The sequence below is a fragment of the Theropithecus gelada genome, chromosome 15, assembly GCF_003255815.1.
Source record: "Theropithecus gelada isolate Dixy chromosome 15, Tgel_1.0, whole genome shotgun sequence".
NCBI classification, from domain to species: domain Eukaryota; kingdom Metazoa; phylum Chordata; class Mammalia; order Primates; family Cercopithecidae; genus Theropithecus; species Theropithecus gelada.
Genome location: NC_037683.1, coordinates 111,133,963 through 111,151,957, shown reverse-complemented (window position 1 = coordinate 111,151,957; position 17,995 = coordinate 111,133,963). Strand labels below are relative to the sequence as shown.

Genomic DNA, 17,995 nt, shown 5'->3' with positions numbered 1-17,995 from the left:
CGGCCGTGGTTAGCCACTGGAAGGCCAGCCGTGGCTTTTCGTAACAGTGGTTCTGCTAACAGGCTTGAGTGGGTGGGGCTCTAGGGCAGCCTCATTCTCTGCCACCAGGAACAAAAGTGGTGAGAACTGTTCTGTAGAATGTGTTTTATACCTAAATTATACAAATTTTTAGAAGTGAATTTAGGAATCTGTTAGAGTTGGACAATAAATAATTATATCTATAATGTTAAAAATGCTAAACTGTTTTCTCTGAATATGATAGTTTAGCCAGCCACTAAATTGACCTTTGTCTTACTGATGCCTGTTTTCGTTCTGTGTGTGTGTGAGCGTGTGTGTATTCCGGGCTTTTAATCAAACAAGTTTTTTAAAAGACGCCCAGTCAACAAAATACTGTATGTTCGCAGCCACAGCCACCATCAGAATGAAGGTTTAAGATCACTGTTTCTCATTACATAGAAATAGCCACGGCTTTATTGAAGGTTATTATTCAAAATGACAGGACAGAAAATACTCTGGCTTATCCCCTGTGCTCATTGACTTTTCTAGGACCAAGGGAAATACTAGCTTCTCCATAAAGTAAATTCAAACTCTTCTTTGCATCCTTGCTTTCTCTCTACTCCTATTGCACTGAAAGTGTGCCACACACAGTGCAGTGGGGGAGGAGCAAGGACCAGGGAAGGGTTTCAGGAGGTGTCACACTTAAACCGGGACATGGAGAAGAACAGGATTTGGCAGGTGGCGGTGGGAGGGCAGGAGCAGGAGCCCTCCATGTCCAGCACATGGGTCAGTCCAAAAGGCACATCGGCCTAGAGTCAGGTCCTCTTCAGGAAGCAGTGTTTTGAGTAGGCCCTTTGACTAGAGGACAAGGATGCAAGGGAATGTTGCCTCTATGACTGGAAAAGTAGATAGAAACTGATTGTACAAGGCTGCAGGAGACAGGATTTTTTAAGGTTAGGTGAGATTTTGAAGAGGAACTAGTCTGTGGAGAGGTATAAAGTGAAAATCAATGGGATATTAACCAAGAATGAGATTCTAGAAGGAAAGGAAATAAAAGGGTCTAGTAGAGATGCAGATAAAACAGTGAGGAGGAGTTAGGATACAAAGGGAGGGCTTGATTTACTTGAAAATTCAAGTGTTTTGTAGTTGTTGAAAGAATGCCTCCTGATATTTAGAAATACAAAAATTATTTTAAATATATCTACTCTGTCAGAGTTTTTCTTTCTGTTCCCCTGCCATTTCTTTTTTGGTTTTGATAAAGGAATAAAAAAAGAAGAGCATATGCTGAAAGAAATTAGGTACACAACAGGGACTGAAATAATTTCAAATAATTTTTCTTTTAGCCAGATTGCTAGTATACAATAAGAATACATTTTGATTCAGAACTTTTATGAAGAATGTGTGCATTTTATTGTAACATCTGTTTCTACATTTTAATTTCTCTCCTTCCTTTTGTAGGTATTTGCATGCTTCTTTTTTTTTCCAAGTGAGAAGACCTTTTGCTTGCCACAAGAAGGCTATTACCCAGAATGTTAATGGGTTTTCAGCTATTAAGATGTAATGATATACCTTGAGTATTTAACTATAAATTTGAAAAATCTCCATGAACAATCTCAAAGGAATACTTAGAATGCACTCCTGGTAAATTGGCTCATTTTCCTGTAATTTACTGGAAGTGCTGATATGAGAGCAGTCCTAATGTGAAAAGTACATTAATCCCTGGAGTTACATTGTATGTATTAAATTATTACTCTCAAAGAATAAAATGTATGGGACCATTTAGCCTTCATTCACACTTGTTACTTGGAATCACAGTGGAAAAACAATCACTTATCTTTTGATGCACAAAATTAGAAGGGATACATTTAATATCTTTTAAGACCATAGGCACAGTGATGCTGGGTTACACTTTTGCATAACAATTGCTGTTTTCTAAAAGAAGGACATTTCTCATTGGAGCATGCTTCTTCTGGCTTTGTGGAGGCCCGTGCCATCCACTTGGTAATTGAAATATTTTTAGAAACCCATAATGCAGCTTTCTTTCATGTCAGTAAAAAAGATTAGTCAGCCTTCCAGCCACGAGCATCCACCACTTGGGGGATTATTTAGGACGGTGGCCACGGCGTCCACCACTTGGGGGATTATTTAGGACGGTGGCCACGGCGTCCACCACTTGGGGGATTGATTATTTAGGACGGTGGCCACGGCGTCCACCACTTGGGGGATTATTTAGGGCGGTGGCCACGGCGTCCACCACTTGGGGGATTATTTAGGACGGTGGCCATGGCGTCCACCACTTGGGGGATTATTTAGGACGGTGGCCAACTTGCAGGAGCAGCAGTTGCGGGAGCACTTAGGTCTTATTTGGAATTTTGTCTAATTGTGCTTTCCTTTTTTGCCAGGAGACTGAAAGTTGTGGAACCATAATCTGTGACATCAGTTGTTTTTTGATAAGCAGCTATTTATGATTCTGGAAGATTAAGGCAGATAGGAAGCCCCATCTGAGATTTTAACAAATCTCTCAAACGGTAAACCACATCATGGACATGCAGCTGGACCCTGCCGGAGATGACCTGCCTCTCATGGCCAATACCAGCCACATACTTGTGAAGCACTATGTGCTGGATTTGGATGTGGATTTTGAAAGTCAAGTCATTGAGGGGACCATAGTGCTTTTCCTTGAGGACGGAGACAGATTCAAGAAACAGAATCGCTCTGTCGAGGAAGCCTGCCAATCAGAGTCAAACAAAGGCTGCAAATTGGGGATGCCTGAGCCCTGCCATGTTCCTGTGACAAATGCAAGGACCTTCTCATCTGAAATGGAATATAATGATTGTGCAATCTGTAGTAAAGGGGAAAAAGATACTTCTGATAAAGATGGTAACCATGACAACCAGGAACATGCTGCTGGGATTTCTAGCTCGAAGCGCTGCTGTGACACAGGAAATCATGGGAGTGAGGAGTTTTTGCTAGTGTTGGACTGCTGTGATTTATCTGTATTAAAAGTCGAGGAGGTGGATGTGGCTGCTGTGCCAGGTATGGAAAAATTTACAAGGTCTCCCGAGCTCACTGTTGTTTCTGAGGAGCTCAGGAATCAGATTGTACGTGAACTTGTGACTTTGCCTGCAAATCGCTGGAGGGAGCAGTTAGACTATTATGCTCGTTGCAGCCAGGCTGCTGGCTGTGGGGAACTCCTCTTTGACACTGACACTTGGAGCTTACAGATCAGGAAGACAGGGGCTCAGACAGCTACTGACTTCCCTCATGCTATCAGGATATGGTACAAAACTAAACCCGAAGGGCGATCAGTTACATGGACCTCAGACCAGAGTGGCAGGTAGGTTACCCGAGCGCTTCGAAGCCCCGTGCCTGTTAATCTTGTACGCTGCAGGGATGCTTTCAAACATGAGACCGGTTCTGCAGAGATGCTCCTGTATCTTCTGTGACATGACCCCAGTAGCCTCAAATCCTTAGACCTACAGTGAAGCAGGTAAATTCCCAGGCATGCTAAACCCTTAATAGGATTAGCTCCCTTAAGTCAGGATGAAAAGATTATTAAGGCCTCCTATTTCTGAGTTAAGAGATTGAAAGGCAAGCTTAATGCTGAAATCCTGAGCCTTGCTCTCCATTGAGATCTCTGCTAGTGACTTGGAGTGCTGTAGATGGGAGTGATACGTCTCCAAGTGAGTACTTCCTTAATGTTCCTTCATAGTCCCTTGAGAGACCAGACTGCCATGAAGTTGGGTTGGTGTGAAGCCTGGCAAAGTGCTTTCAGATAAAGCCGGCTCTGCTTTGTGCATTTCTTACCGTACCTGTCTATTGGCAGCTATGCCTCCCTGACTTTTGTCAGTTTTCATGTAATGTGACACCCCTCCGCCCAAAGCATACAAAAGACCTATTTCGGAGGAGCATAACAGTCCTCTGAGACTGCACACTGGCTTCTTTGGCCGTGATTCTTGGTGTGTGGTACCAGAAAGACCCCTGGGTTTTAGTTCGAGGAAGAGGAGTTGATGAGGCATCGTTTTCTAGAGGGTACATTTAGGCAGCCCTTCCTCCAACAGTTGTTCAGATTTTTAAAAATCCTTTTCTTATTGTTCTTCCTCCAACAGTTGTTCAGATTTTTTTAAATTTGAGAATTTTAAAATCAAACTTTATTGATTCCTCCGTATTTTACCTATTTGTGCCAAAGTACTGCATTCAATATGGTAATTATTGCAGAGCTTGGATGAGGAACGTTGACCTCTGTTAGCTGGGTTTGAGAGCCTTCTTTTATAGCGTTGGATTTCCTTAATTGAAGCGGTGGTCTTCGGCAATGGCTTACATGTCTCCCTCAATTCATCCCCCAAAACACCTTGCAGGTACAGTTTTTTAAAGCCTCACTTTGACTTTGAGCTCTAATTATTCATTCCTTTCCTCTAATCTTACCTCCTGTTCTGGTCTCCCACCCTGCTCAGAATGAGTTCACTTCCTGTCTTATTTCTGTTAGAGTCTGAGGCAGCCATTGGGAAATTGCAGGGTTGGTGCAAACTTACATCAGTACAAAAGCATAGTGATTTATTTATAGAATAACTTATTAGATATTTTTTGGAGACTGTGAAAGAATGAAACAGGTGTTCTTATTGTATCTTCACACTTCTTGAAATTATTAAAGATGGGGATTTCAATACGATTTAACAATATGCTATCTGAATATTTATCTAGGAAATTGTAGTTTTTATACTCCTAGATATTTCATTTTTGAACTAGAATAATGAGGAAGAAGGAACTATTGACAGATTTTGGAAGAAATATTTGTGGCCTCAAACATGACTTTCTCCTGAGTGCTCACTGCAAAGAAAGAGATTAGACTGGTGAATTAAATGACATGTAAAAGTGTTGAGTACTTATGGATAAATGATAGTTTCTGTAAAGAAATTAAAGAGGTCCTTGGGCACATTTTGCTCCTTCAAAGGGTAATTTTACTCTTGATATCTCATTTTCTGATAGTTCAATAAACTATATGATCACAGCAGATGTTTAAACTGTATCCTTGGAAGTTTGGGAATACGCCTTAGTATATTAATGCCATTTGTGCAGTCTTCTGAGGATAAGAAAAGTTATTTTAAAAAACAAATCCTAAAAAGATGTTTTCTCTTTTTTTCCCCTTTTTCTGGGGTGGGGAATTTTATATACAGTCAGTTGTGAAGGAGCACCAGGTGTCTCTCAACGCTCCCTTGGCTGCAGAATACATCTCAGGATGTCCTGGTAATTGTTTGGATATGTTAAGGACTTTAAAATGAGTAAGGAATGCCAGTTTGCTAGACAGAAATAACTTCTTAGTGATATAAATGAATAGTAATTGTCAAGATCACAATACTTTATGAATATAATTGTGTGAAAATGTAACATTTTACAGTTGCCTGAAAAACATAATTAGCTAGAGCTTATTCCTCCAGGGAACAGAGTCTACATTTATTAAAACTAAAATAGTTTCTACATATTTGTTCCTGAATGGCAGAATATTAGCAGTTATACCCACTATAAGTTCTCAGGCTGGGATGAGAAGCTCTTTATTCTCATTTTACAGGTAAGAAAATAAATGACTGGAAGCTTCTAGATAAATCTGTATCTCAAGTGAGAGAGAGAATGACTTTTTTTGAATTCAATCTTCACATGTCACTTACTGTATGCAAAGTTTTCAAGTATATTTAAAACATAAATTTATTATATTAACTTTCAATAAATTTCTGTTTTTAGATTAGACAGAAATATAAGAAAATCTGTAAACTGGTACCTTTTCTTTTAAGTTCCATTAGTGGCTTCCCCATTTCCCACCTGCACTGTATCCCAGCTGAGAATAAAACTTATGAGTATCAAAGTGAAATAGCTTAATATAGATATGGATGATTGCATATGGAAATAATTACAGATGTGTGTTTCAAAGGGTTAGTGTGTGTACATGTACACATGTGCATATACGTATATGTGTATAGATGTATATATGTACATACACATGCACATACACGCACACACATGCACACACATGAACACATACACAATGCACACACGTGCATGTGCACATATGCGCACACATATGCACATGCACACACGCTCACACATATGCACACATACATATATGTGCGCATATGCACATGTGTGTATATACAGATGTATATACACATATGTATATACACACATATGTACATATACTTGTATGTATACACGTGTGTGTATATACACACACACTATATCTTGGCTTGTCAGCTGAGAGGGTCTTAGAAGTAAGCACACCTAGCACCCAGATCTTAGTTTCTGATACCATTCTCCAATAAAGAGAACTAGGACTTCTTGGAGAAATATCCAGGACAGGGGCAGGAAATATACAAGATGAGCCTGGAGCATCTTGTAATGTCAGAAAGTAAGGAAGCCCTCAAACAGCAGGAGCAACAACCCACAGCGATGGGGGTATGCCAGAGGGACAAGGGGCCGTCCGAAAGAGCTCCTCATGCCCAAAGCAAAGCAACAAAATTTATCAAGTGGTTTCCAATGACATCCCAGAGTATGAAATGGTCATTTATCCAAGCTGATGTAAATACATGATTGAATAAACAAATAAATGAGGAAGAACAGACAAATCCGTGGTGGAAAAGAATTCCAAGTCAGTTGTGGGCATGTTCTGTCCTCAAGGAGGTGGGGTCTAACTCCTCACTCCTTAAGTGTGGACTACACAGTGAGTGACTCCCTTCCAAAGAGAACAGAATGGAAAGGGAGAAAAAAGTAACTTTACACTAGAGAAATCTGACAATACTAATTCAGCAAGATGATCAAGGTCAATATCAACAGTGATAATTTGTGGGGATAGTTTATTCTCTGGTATGATATGATGAAAATGTTATCTTTGTGGTCTTCCTCGCAAAAGCTCTTAACTCCAATCTAATCATGAGAAAAGCATTAGATACATCGCAGTCAAGGGACATTAAACACAATACCTGATCAGCTCTTCTCAAAACGAATAAGGTCAGCATAAAGTCTAAGAAACTGCCACAGTCAAGAGGAGCCAGAGGAGACATGATGATTAAAAGCAATGTGGTGTCCTGGCCGGGTGCAGGGGCTCATACCTGTATTCCTAGCACTTTGGGAGGCAGAGGTGGGTAGATCACTTGAGGCCAGGAGTTCGAGACCAGCCTGGCTAACATGGCGTAACCCCATCTTTACTAAAAATACAAAAAATTAGCCGGGCATGGTGGTGGGCACTTGTAGTCCCAGACACTTGGGAGGCTGAGGTGGGAGGATCACTTGAGCCCAGGAGGTCAAGGCTGCAGTGAGTCATCTTTGTGCCACTGCACTACAGCCTGGGTGACAGAGTGTGGCTGTGTCTCAAAAAATGAAATAAATAAAATAAAAGTAATACAGTATCCTGAAACAGAAAAAAGATGTTCAGGAAAAACTAAAGAAAGCTGAATGAAGTGTGTAAGTGTATCAATATTGGTTCACTACTTGTTACAAGCATACTAATACAAGATGCCAATAATAGGGAAGGCTGAGTATGGAGTATATGGAAACTCTGTATATTATCTTTGGATTTTTATTTTTTAATTTTATTATTAATTTATAAGACAGGGTCTCACTCTGTCACCCAGGGTGGAGAGCAGTGGCATGAACTTGGCTCAGCAAGTTCTTTCTACCCTGAAATCTCTTTTGTAAGAGCTCTTTTCTCAATTTATCATGTGGCAGGGTTCTCTGGAGAAGAAAATCTATTTGTAGCTTCAACCTCCTGGGCTGAAATGATCCTTCCACCTCAGCCTCCCGAGTAGCTGGGACTACAGGTGTGCAGCAACACGCCCGGCTAATTTTTGTATTTTTTTGTAGAGACAGGGTTTCGCTGTGTTGCCCAGGCTGGTCTCGAACTCCTGGGCCCAAGCATTCCTCCCACCTCAGCCTCCCAAAGTGCTAGGATTACAGGCGTGAGCCACTGCACCCAGCCTTGCCGTTTCAGTTTTTAAAATGTAAAACTGTTTTAATATAAAAAATTAATGCCAGATGTGGTAGCTTATGCCTGTAATTCTAGCACTTTGGAAGAGAGAGGCAGGAGGATAGCTTGAGTCGAGGAGTTCAAGACCAGCCTGGGCAACATGGTGAAACCCCTTCTCTACAAAATAATAATAATAATAATAAGTTACAGCTACTCGGGAGGCTGAGGTGGGAGTATTACTTGAGCCCAGGGAGGTGGAGGCTGCAGTGAGTCACGTTTGTGCCACTGCACTCCAGCCTGGGTGACAGAGTGAGACCCTGTCTTGAAAAAAAATTATTCAAATTTGGAGGTTTCTACCCTGAAATCTCTTTTGTAAGAGCTGTTTTCCCACTTTACCATGTGGCACGGTTCTCTGGAGAAGAAAATACATTTGAAGCTCTAAAGGAGTATTTCTTCTGAATGATTATCAATAATTTTATCTTTATTATTATTCTACTTCTAATGTGAAATATCTGGAAATAGAAAACTCAATTTTCCTGCCTTAGTTTAGCCATTTGGGGGTTGTGCAGTTGTTGAACCTGAATGCTTCTTGCCTCCATCGTTCAGATACTGGATTGTAGGTGACACTGAAAATGACTGATGGAAGGAACACATGTATAACAATCAGATACAACTGCTTCTTGGAAAAGATGTTTGCTTTTCCGTGGTATGTGGGTGTGTGTGCCCTGTAAAAATATTTTGATGAAAACAAAGACAGGGTCAAGACTTGTGTAAAGGTGTTCTTGCTAAGCTTCAATAAAGCAATGGGACTTAATATGTTTTTACTTCTAGATCTTCAGTATACCTAAGAAATAAACTTTTTAAATGGAAACCTTTATTCAAAGTTGATGTGTTTTCTTCATTTTCCTTGTATTTTTAACATTTTTTCCATTTCCCTGAAGAAAATGTGATTTAAAACCGAAGCATTGGCTGGGCGCGGTGGCTCACGCCTGTAATCCCAGCACTTTGGGAGGCCGAGACGGGCGGATCACGAGGTTGGGAGATCGAGACCATCCTGGCTAATGCGGTGAAACCCCGTCTGTAGTAAAATACAAAAAATTAGCTGGGCAAGGTGGCGGGTGCCTGTTGTCCCAGCTACTTGGGAGGCTGAGGCAGGAGAATGGCGTGAACCCGGGAGGCGGAGCTTGCAGTGAGCCGAGATCACGCCACTGCACTCCAGCCTGGGCGACAGAGTGAGACTCCGTCTCAAAACAAAACAAAACAAACCGAAGCATTCTCTTTAATAACCCATTCTCTTTTTCATTAGAATCATTATACTAGTTGTGGAAGCAGCCAAGTGCTTTAGGAGGTCTGAGCTTAAACTGATGACATCACTGAATTTGGGTTGAATGGAGGGAAATTCGGTTACATATAGGAAATTTATTAGAAAACTATAGCTGTTTGGATTTTTGTTAAAGGTAAGAAAGCTAACTGGGAAAATACATGGTAAGATAAAGTAATATTAAAATTTAAACTTTTGTAAAGCACTGTGATATTTTTGTTTGTCTGTTTTAGACAAGACCGGGATGAAGTTAGCAAAATACTAAAGAGAACTGCCTTTTTTCTGTTATATTTCTTGCTCAGCTATTGGGCCAGGGAGGATGTAGACTTTGGGAGTATTTTTAGTTTGGAGTATCAAAACCAGATGTTAAAACATGTTCTTCCTCCTCCCTCCCCCCACTGAATTAGTTTCATTATTTTATATCTCACTCTAAAGGAAAGTTTTAAAATTAAAAGAATGAGCAGAAGATGTTTTGGGAGAGATTTCAGGTCTACGAGGAACATTTTCACAATCAGTACCTTTTTTTTTCCTTTCTTATTTTCTTCAAGAAACCAATGCAAAATTTACGAGAACTAAAATGGAATACACATTAATTCTATGATATTGTATGACTGCAGAGTCGGAATCAGGAGTGAAAATGCTTGGAAGGGTCACGTTCTAGCTGCTTCCTCCCTTTGCTGCCCAGGCTGTGCGTACCTCTATTTCCCAGAATCCCAGTTGCGTCACCACGGAAGAAAAGACGAGGACGGACTGTCTCAGTCTCAACAAGTAACCAACATAACCAACCGGACAAGAAATAAGTAACAAAGCATCTACGGAAGATAACAAATCACGGCGCCCCACATCACCAAGAGCATCCTGTGTTCAAAAGAACGTGGATGGGGAAAGCCAAGAGACCTAGTACTAGTGAGAGCTGTGTGGTAACTAGCTGCGTGACTTCAGCCAAGTCACCTGACATCTCTTCATTTCCTCGTCTGTCAAACGAGAAGATGCCGTGAGAGCTTCTCCAGACTTTTTCCACGTACACAATCCTATACCCACAAGCACTTCCAGATGAGAAATACTGTCTTTGCCTTTACAAGCAGCTTGCCTGTTTTGCACCCGAAACATTTCTGGTGAAGAAGTGATGAATTTCTGACTCAAAGCCATTTGCAGCCTTGTCTGTTTTGACTTTACGTAGAATCGATCTTTCCGAGTCCAAGCAGCATTCCGCACGGACCTGCCGTGTACTCAGTGTGATTGATGGATTCCGGTTTGGTAATTGTGCCAGGAAGTAGAAAAGTGGAATAGAAATGAGGAAGAGGCGCCTGTGTGTGTATAGGAGAGAAAGAGAGTGAGTCATTGCTAAAAACTTTTAGTAGTTCTTGCTGTCTGTGGCACAAGAAAGCAAGAGGGTTGCTCACCTATAATGGAGACTGTAATCTAGGTTTAATGAGAACATGGAGTTGTAAAAAAGATTAGTGTGGAAAGAACAGATGGAAAGGAATTGGAGGAGGCCTGAAGACCTTGTGACCCTTGGAAACTTATAAAAGATTCTGACCCCTAAACTGTCGCATCTGTGGCCCACCCTCCAGCGATCAGGTCAGGGCCGCGTCAAGCCACATGTGGGGCCATCGTGGGCTCATGACCTCCAACCTACTTCTGGCAGCCTTCTCCCCAGTCACCTCACAGTGGTAACCAGGTCTCAGAAAAAAGGTGACCTGATGGACTGTAGTGGAACTTAAAACATTTTGAAACGAAAAACAACCCCCTTTTTCTCCTGGCTGCGAAAAGACAAATGCGTGCAGTAGTCAACGGAAGAAAAAGAAAATGTGTGATTTTTTTTTTTTTTTTTTTTTTTTTTGAGACGGTGTCTCTCTCTGTCGCCCAGGCTAGAGTGAGTGGTGCGATCTCGGCTCACTGCAAGCTCCGCCTCCCGGGTTCACGCCATTCTCCAGCCTCAGCCTCCCGAGTAGCTGGGACTACAGGTGCCGCCGCCTCGCCCGGCTAGTGTTTGTATTTTTAGTAGAGACGGGGTTTCACCGTGTTAGCCAGGATGGTCTCGATCTCCTGACCTCGTGATCCACCCGCCTCGGCCTCCCACAGTGCTGGGATTACAGGCGTGAGCCACCGCGCCCGGCCAAAAATGTATGATTTTAAGCAATCCCTTATAAGTTTGGTTGGATAGCTCCTCCTTAAGAAGACTAGCAAACACGTTAGTCTTAGCTGACCTCTTACCTTGAAAGGCAGAGTTAGTGTGTCTCGTCCTCATTGGGCCTCTCTGCAGATGCACAAACGTTTAGCCAGAAGCTGCAGTAATTGTTACTCTGACAAGTTCTTCCTCAGTTTAGAAGTTCTTTGATGGCAGCAAGCTGCGGACCTGTATCTCACCCTGTCTACCCCTATTTTTCTCTCCTTTCTGATTTTCATTGTCCCGTCGTTCCCACGACTCCTGTGCTGTTAATCTGGGCTCCCCAAGGGGTCTTCCACACAGTTGGGTGTCCCAGGGCATGTGAGGTGAACCCTGGTGAGAGAGTTTTCCTTTGCGTGTTGGAAGGAATTACTTGACGTAGAAATAGTGACGTTACAGGCGTTGGAGAATTTCAGGCTGCTGCCCGCACATCTGTCCTATGAGTATTTTAGTAGCATGGCCAAGGCGCAAGGCTGTGCATGTCAGACAAACACAGCTGCATTTATTTCTGTGTTTACACATTCATTTTTATAGACACCATAGATTTTCCTGCCTTCTGTGGAGGGGAAGGCATGGATGGGTAAGCAGGGACTCTGCCCTCCATCTAGTTCTCATCTGAATGTGTGCGTGATAGGGGCCATCTTTCGTCTGGAGTCACTGTGTAGTGGGTATGATTTCATGACTCTGGGAAGGCCCCATGTTCACCCATCCTAAATTTGCTGGTAGATGACCAAGATTCCACCAGTAGAGCTTTATTCAGAGGATAAAACCTTCATACTTAAAATGTAGTTACCCAACTGTAGATTGATTTCAGGTTTGCACTGTGATGTCAGACATGCATAGGATGTCAGCTTGTAAAAGAGCAAAAAGCCATTGGTTATAAAGACTCTTAACTCCCTAGGGCTTGATTTGGGCATGTTGGGAAGGGAGGAGTGAGCCTGTGGCTGATAAAGAGAAAAAGGTCAAGAAAAGAATAGGCTGGGAGCACAAAGAGAATTCACATTTTCAAGGTCCTAAGACCTCCCTCTTATGTGATTGTTTTCCTGCTTATGAAAGGATTTCAATGAGAACATGATCGAGTCTCGTATCAGACATGGGTATATCAATGGGGTGTGGCTTTTAGATTGCTAACTTGGTCTACATGTTGATCGAGTCTCGTATCAGACATGGGTATATATCCATGGGGTGTGGCTTTTAGATTGCTAACTTGATCTACATGTTGATCGAGTCTCGTATCAGACATGGGTATATCAATGGGGTGTGGCTTTTAGATTGCTAACTTGGTCTACATGTTGATCGAGTCTCGTATCAGACATGGGTATATATCCATGGGGTGTGGCTTTTAGATTGCTAACTTGATCTACATGTTGATCGAGTCTCGTATCAGACATGGGTATATCAATGGGGTGTGGCTTTTAGATTGCTAACCTGATCTACATGTTGATCGAGTCTCGTATCAGACATGGGTATATCCATGGGGTGTGGGTTTTAGATTGCTAACTTGGTCTACATGTTGATCGAGTCTCGTATCAGACATGGGTATATCCATGGGGTGTGGGTTTTAGATTGCTAACTTGGTCTACATGTTGAGAGTTATAGCTCTGGATACCAAGAGGAAGCTAGAAAAAAATGTTAGACTTTAGCAGAAAAGATAACCCAGCCATGGAAAGAGGAGGGTGGGAATAGAGAATTGTGAGGACACTGGGGCGGGAGGTGAGAGCTTGCTGGGGGCCTGGCCGGGTAACTAAGCCCCCTAATGGGAGAGGTCAGGTGCGCAGATACACAGTGGCAGAAGGAGCTTTCTAGAGCATGACAGAAGGGATCAGGACAAAATTCTATAACAAAATGTCTAGAACTAGATCGCTAAAGAGGGCATAATACTGAACTGGGAAGGAAAGGATGGTGACAACATGGTGGATTTTAATCCAGTCAGTGGAAGCCCCCCCCCCCCCACCGCATCAACTGACTCAGATATGCCTACAATATCTATGCTTCATTCTTCATCAAATCATCATTCTCACATTTTCTGAGGCAGGTCTGATTTCAGACATTTGAACCTATTCGTGGACACCACACTGTTTGGGATTAGGTCAACATCCTTTCTGTGTCCATACAAGTGTCCTCTGTCATGTGCTCATGTAAAGCCCTTTATAAGCAAATTAAACAGGTGCACACCCTCCGTCTTTCTCCCAAGACCCATCCTGATCTTCCTTTCTTGTTCAGTAGCTTTACCATCCATCTTATCACTTGAGCCAGAAACCTCAGAAAAGTCTGTGTTAACTCTGGCTGCATAACAAATTACCCCCACACTTAGCAGTTTAAAAGAACAGACATTTATTACCTCTCACAGTTCCTGAGGCTCGGGAACCTAGGAGCAACTTAGCCGGTGTCTCTTGCTCAGGATATCTTACAAGGTTACCGTCCAGTTGTCGGTCGGGGCTGCGGGTGTCTCAGGGTGTGCCAGGAGCTGGAAACCCTCTTTCAGACTCACTCTCATGGCTGTTGCAGGCCTTGGTTCCTCACTGACTATTGACCAAAGGTCTCTGTTTCTTACCATGTGGGTGCCTCCCTGGGCTACCTGGGTGACTTCATGACACTGCTGACCCAGAGTAAACGATGGGGGAGAGAGCGAGGAAAGATAGTCTCAGATGAAAACCACAGATTTTAAAGTAGTCTCTGAAGTGAGTTGCCATCACCTCTGCTGTTTCCTGTTGTCCTTTCCCTGCCCCGGGTCAGACCTTTGCGTATCAGGCCTGCATACTTGTAGGATAAGTGGACTGTGACTGCCCGCTCGCTCTGCACAGGTCTGCTTGAGCACACAGACCTGGTACAGCGTGGAAGGATGTAAATGTTAGGAGGGAGGGGTTATTGGAGGCCAGCTCGGCAGCTGGCTACTTCACGGAAGTCTTCCTTTCCTTCTCCCTCTTCTTCAGCACATCACTTACTAAGTCCTGCAGTACTTCTAAGATGTGACCTCATCTCAAATACGATTGTTTCTTTGGGGAAGTGGTGTGGAGGCTGACAGAGGCAGCCTTGGGGGCCACATACTAAGGGCACAAGTGGAATGCGTAATAATGTGCTAGCATGGCCTGCAAGCCAGCCTCATAGAGAGGAGACCAACATCTTGGCAAGCCAGTCTTTTGGGGAGGATTTCTTCCCTGTGCAGGCAGGGAAAGCCCCACGACCAGCGTTACCCTCGGCAAGTGAGGTGCTCACTGAACAGAACAGACGATAGAAGCCACGACCTGCTCCCGCTTCAGCAGCCCAGCACCCGTTTTGCCTGTGCCTCAGAAGGTGAGGGGCTTCTCCGCAGTCACTGAGGAAGTTGGCAACCCAGGCGGTACAACGGTGTTTCGCCTTTCTGATCTTCCCCTGCCCCGTGTCAAACCTTCACGTTACCATGGCATGTACGCTTGTAGGATAAGCGTACAGCGACTGCCTGTTTGCGCTGAGATCCATTTTCTGCCCTTATTGTGATCTTCTCTAAGTGACAAGGATCTTCATTTCCTAGGCTCTCTTGTCTTCTGGCTTCCTAGGTTTGGCCCATGGGGGCCACTGGTGGAAGATCTGAAAGCAGGAGCTGGCCGGAGGTGACATAGTTCTCCTCCACCTGTGTTCCTTTGCAGCTCCAGTGTGGCTGAGTCTCCTGTGGTCCCAGCTCCCGCTGGACAATCCGCACTGTGACTCTGAGTCTCCTGTGGTCCCAGCTCCCGCTGGACAGTCCCCAGTGTGACTCTGAGTCTCCTGTGGTCCCAGCTCCCGCTGGACAGTCCGCACTGTGACTGGCTACTGCCAGGTGACTCCTGCCTCGTAACCCAGTAGCACCCAGCCCCACCAGTCTGAGGAGTCACAGCTGATTACTGCTGTGGCTAATCCCTGGATTGTCTTACTGTCCCCTGGTTGGTTTCTCCGCTCTTCTATCATTTAAACTCATTCCCAAAATTAAATTACCTGTTTGTTAAGACCTAGACTGGTTTCTGTTTTCCATACTAGACCCTGACTGATGGAGTCGAACCATCTTTCTGTGTTTTCTCGCATGTAATGTGAACACAGTAAATGCTCAGTTATGATGATGTTAATGAAAAAGGAAAACCAGTTTATCTAAAAGAAGTAGTGCTTTGCTCTGTTCATTTACTTTATAAGTCAAGCTGACTGAAACTACATATTTGTCATAACTGAAAAACAGAAAGTAGAAACATTTGCCTGAGTTTTTTTCTGAGGAGTCAGTCTTGAACCTTTTACTCTGGTGTTAAGAGTGGACCCTTTGATCTTGAGAATCTTTTCCATCTTTATCAACCATGACTTTATCGTGGGACGAATCTGTCTTGGTTTGGGTGGGGCTGTGCTTTCTAATCGCAGCAGAACGAGCCCAATGCCGTGTCGCTGGTTTTGCACACGGTGACTTTGGTGACGACGCTGCACCCTTGGCTTTCCCATCACAAGTCTGGTTGTTGTGACCCGCAGTCCTGTTCATATGCCAGCCCCTGTTCTTGGCCTCCACACAAGGATTCCCACAAGGGTTCCGTTTGAGATGGTGGTTTCCAAGATTGGGGGTATCTGCTTGCTAGCCCTGGATTTGAGACCACCAGCTTGTTTTTCCAAGCATTAATATCTCAGTGATCTCCAAACATATTTTCTTTTCCAGAATGCTTTCCAAAAAATTTGTAAGAATGTCTCTAAAACTTTTCTTTTGAAAGCACCAGGGCCTGAGGGGAGGGAGCAAGGGTAATATAAATTATAACTTGGCCGACTAGTATTTAAAACTTTATCCAAAAAATATTTTTCTCCTTAAAAAAACCACCTCTTTCTACATATTTAAGTAGTTCATTTGAGAGAAATAACCACTCAGCTATTCACATAGCCAGCCCTTGGCAGCTTCGGTTCAAAATGCTCTGAAACCAGTCAACTACAAAGTTTCAGAGGTTTTCTTTGAAAGCTCAACTTAACCTGCACTACCACGGTGGTGCAAAAAGTGACAACTCATTTTAAAGATTCTCCCCTTTCTCTCTCTGTCTCTCTTCTGCAGGCCGTGTGTTTACACCGTGGGGTCTCCCGTAAACAACAGGGCCCTTTTTCCGTGCCAGGAGCCGCCCGTTGCCATGTCAACATGGCAGGCTACAGTTCGAGCAGCTGCATCTTTTGTTGTTTTAATGAGTGGGGAAAATTCTGCCAAGCCGACGCAGCTTTGGGAAGGTACTGTACACGTGTTCTCTGCTTATGCATGTATTGCGCACATGCTGGACCCAGGAACCCAATAAGCAGTGTTTTTCTGAACTTTAAAGAGCCCCTTTATTAGTTGGGTTGGAAATGAACATACTGTAAACCATCCTGCCAGAGAAAACAAGCAGGGGATGGGGAGGGACGCTTAGGAGCCTGGGCATGGGATTCGGGGCGCTTCAGACTTGAGTTGTCGCTTCATAGATTATTTCAGCAGTGCTTTCACCTGGTGGTGTGTGGGCCGTAAGTCGGTGGTCTTGATTGAAGACTTTCTGGACAGGCAAGTGTATCGTGGAAACACCATTACAGTTGAGTTGTCTGTAGTTTGTTATGGTGTCTGCACGTGGCTATTCATTATATTAAGAGGTAGTGCTCTTGCTGGCTGGCCCGCTGGAGTTGTCCTAGTGAAGTATCTGTTCTACACATGGTTTGCCTGTGTGACTGTATGAAGTTCTGAACCAAAGGTGGATAAGAAAGACGGAAGGCATAATAATGCATTGTCAAGGTGTTGTTTATGAATTGCTTCTTATTACAGCATTTAACTTTTTCAGTGGAGATCCTGAGCATGTCGATGCCAGGAAAAAATGTATTTGTTTATTTGAGAGACAGGGTCTCGCTCTGTTGCCCGGGCTGGAGTGCAGTGGCTTGATCACGGCTCACCGCAGCCTTGACCTGCCAGCCTCAATTGATCCTCCCACCTCATCCTCCCAAGTAGCTGGAACTACACGTGCATGCCACCACACCCAGCTAATTTTTGCACTCTTTTTGTAGACATAAGATTTTGCCATGTTGCCCAGGCTGGTCTTGAATGCCTAGGTTCAAGCGATCTGCCTGCTTCAGCCTCCCAAAGGTGTGAGCCACTGTGCCTGGCCAGGAAACATTTTTATAGTTATATTATTTCTTTATTTAAAATATGGCATCTCCTCCCACATGTTTATTATATAAACTTTATATAGAAAACTAAAAATAATAAATTTAAATAATTATATAGAAAATTATTGTTAAGATTTTGTTACATTTCCTTTCAGGTTTTAAAATCTGTATGATTTGTACAGTTATCATCCTCAAATTGTGATAGCATATGATGGTATTTATTCTGCTTTTTTCACTTATAGTGTATCTTGAACATTTTTCAGGTCATTAAATATTTTAATATGATTTTAACATTGGCACAATATTTTTTATATGAATATATCAGAATTTAACATTTCTCTATTAAATATTTTGATTATTTCAGTTTCTTTTCCTATTACAAAGTTGCATTAAATTCCAGGGGAGACATTTTACATAAGATTAGAATTACAGAGTCAAAAGTTGGAACGTGTTTAAGGCTGTTGGT

At 43.0% G+C, this 17,995-nt stretch overlaps 1 protein-coding gene across 3 annotated transcripts in view; it reads left to right on the top strand.

Moving 5' to 3' along the window:
- Positions 1–17,995, top strand: part of C15H9orf3 (chromosome 15 C9orf3 homolog) — a 365,530-nt gene that overhangs the window by 26,647 nt on the left and 320,888 nt on the right. For all 3 annotated transcript variants that reach the window (XM_025359585.1, XM_025359584.1, XM_025359586.1), the window contains exons 2-3: positions 2,400–3,334; positions 16,466–16,632. In XM_025359585.1, coding sequence (XP_025215370.1) covers positions 2,538–3,334; positions 16,466–16,632 — 964 coding nt within the window. In that variant the 5' untranslated portion in view covers positions 2,400–2,537. The remainder of the gene's footprint in view (positions 1–2,399; positions 3,335–16,465; positions 16,633–17,995) is intronic.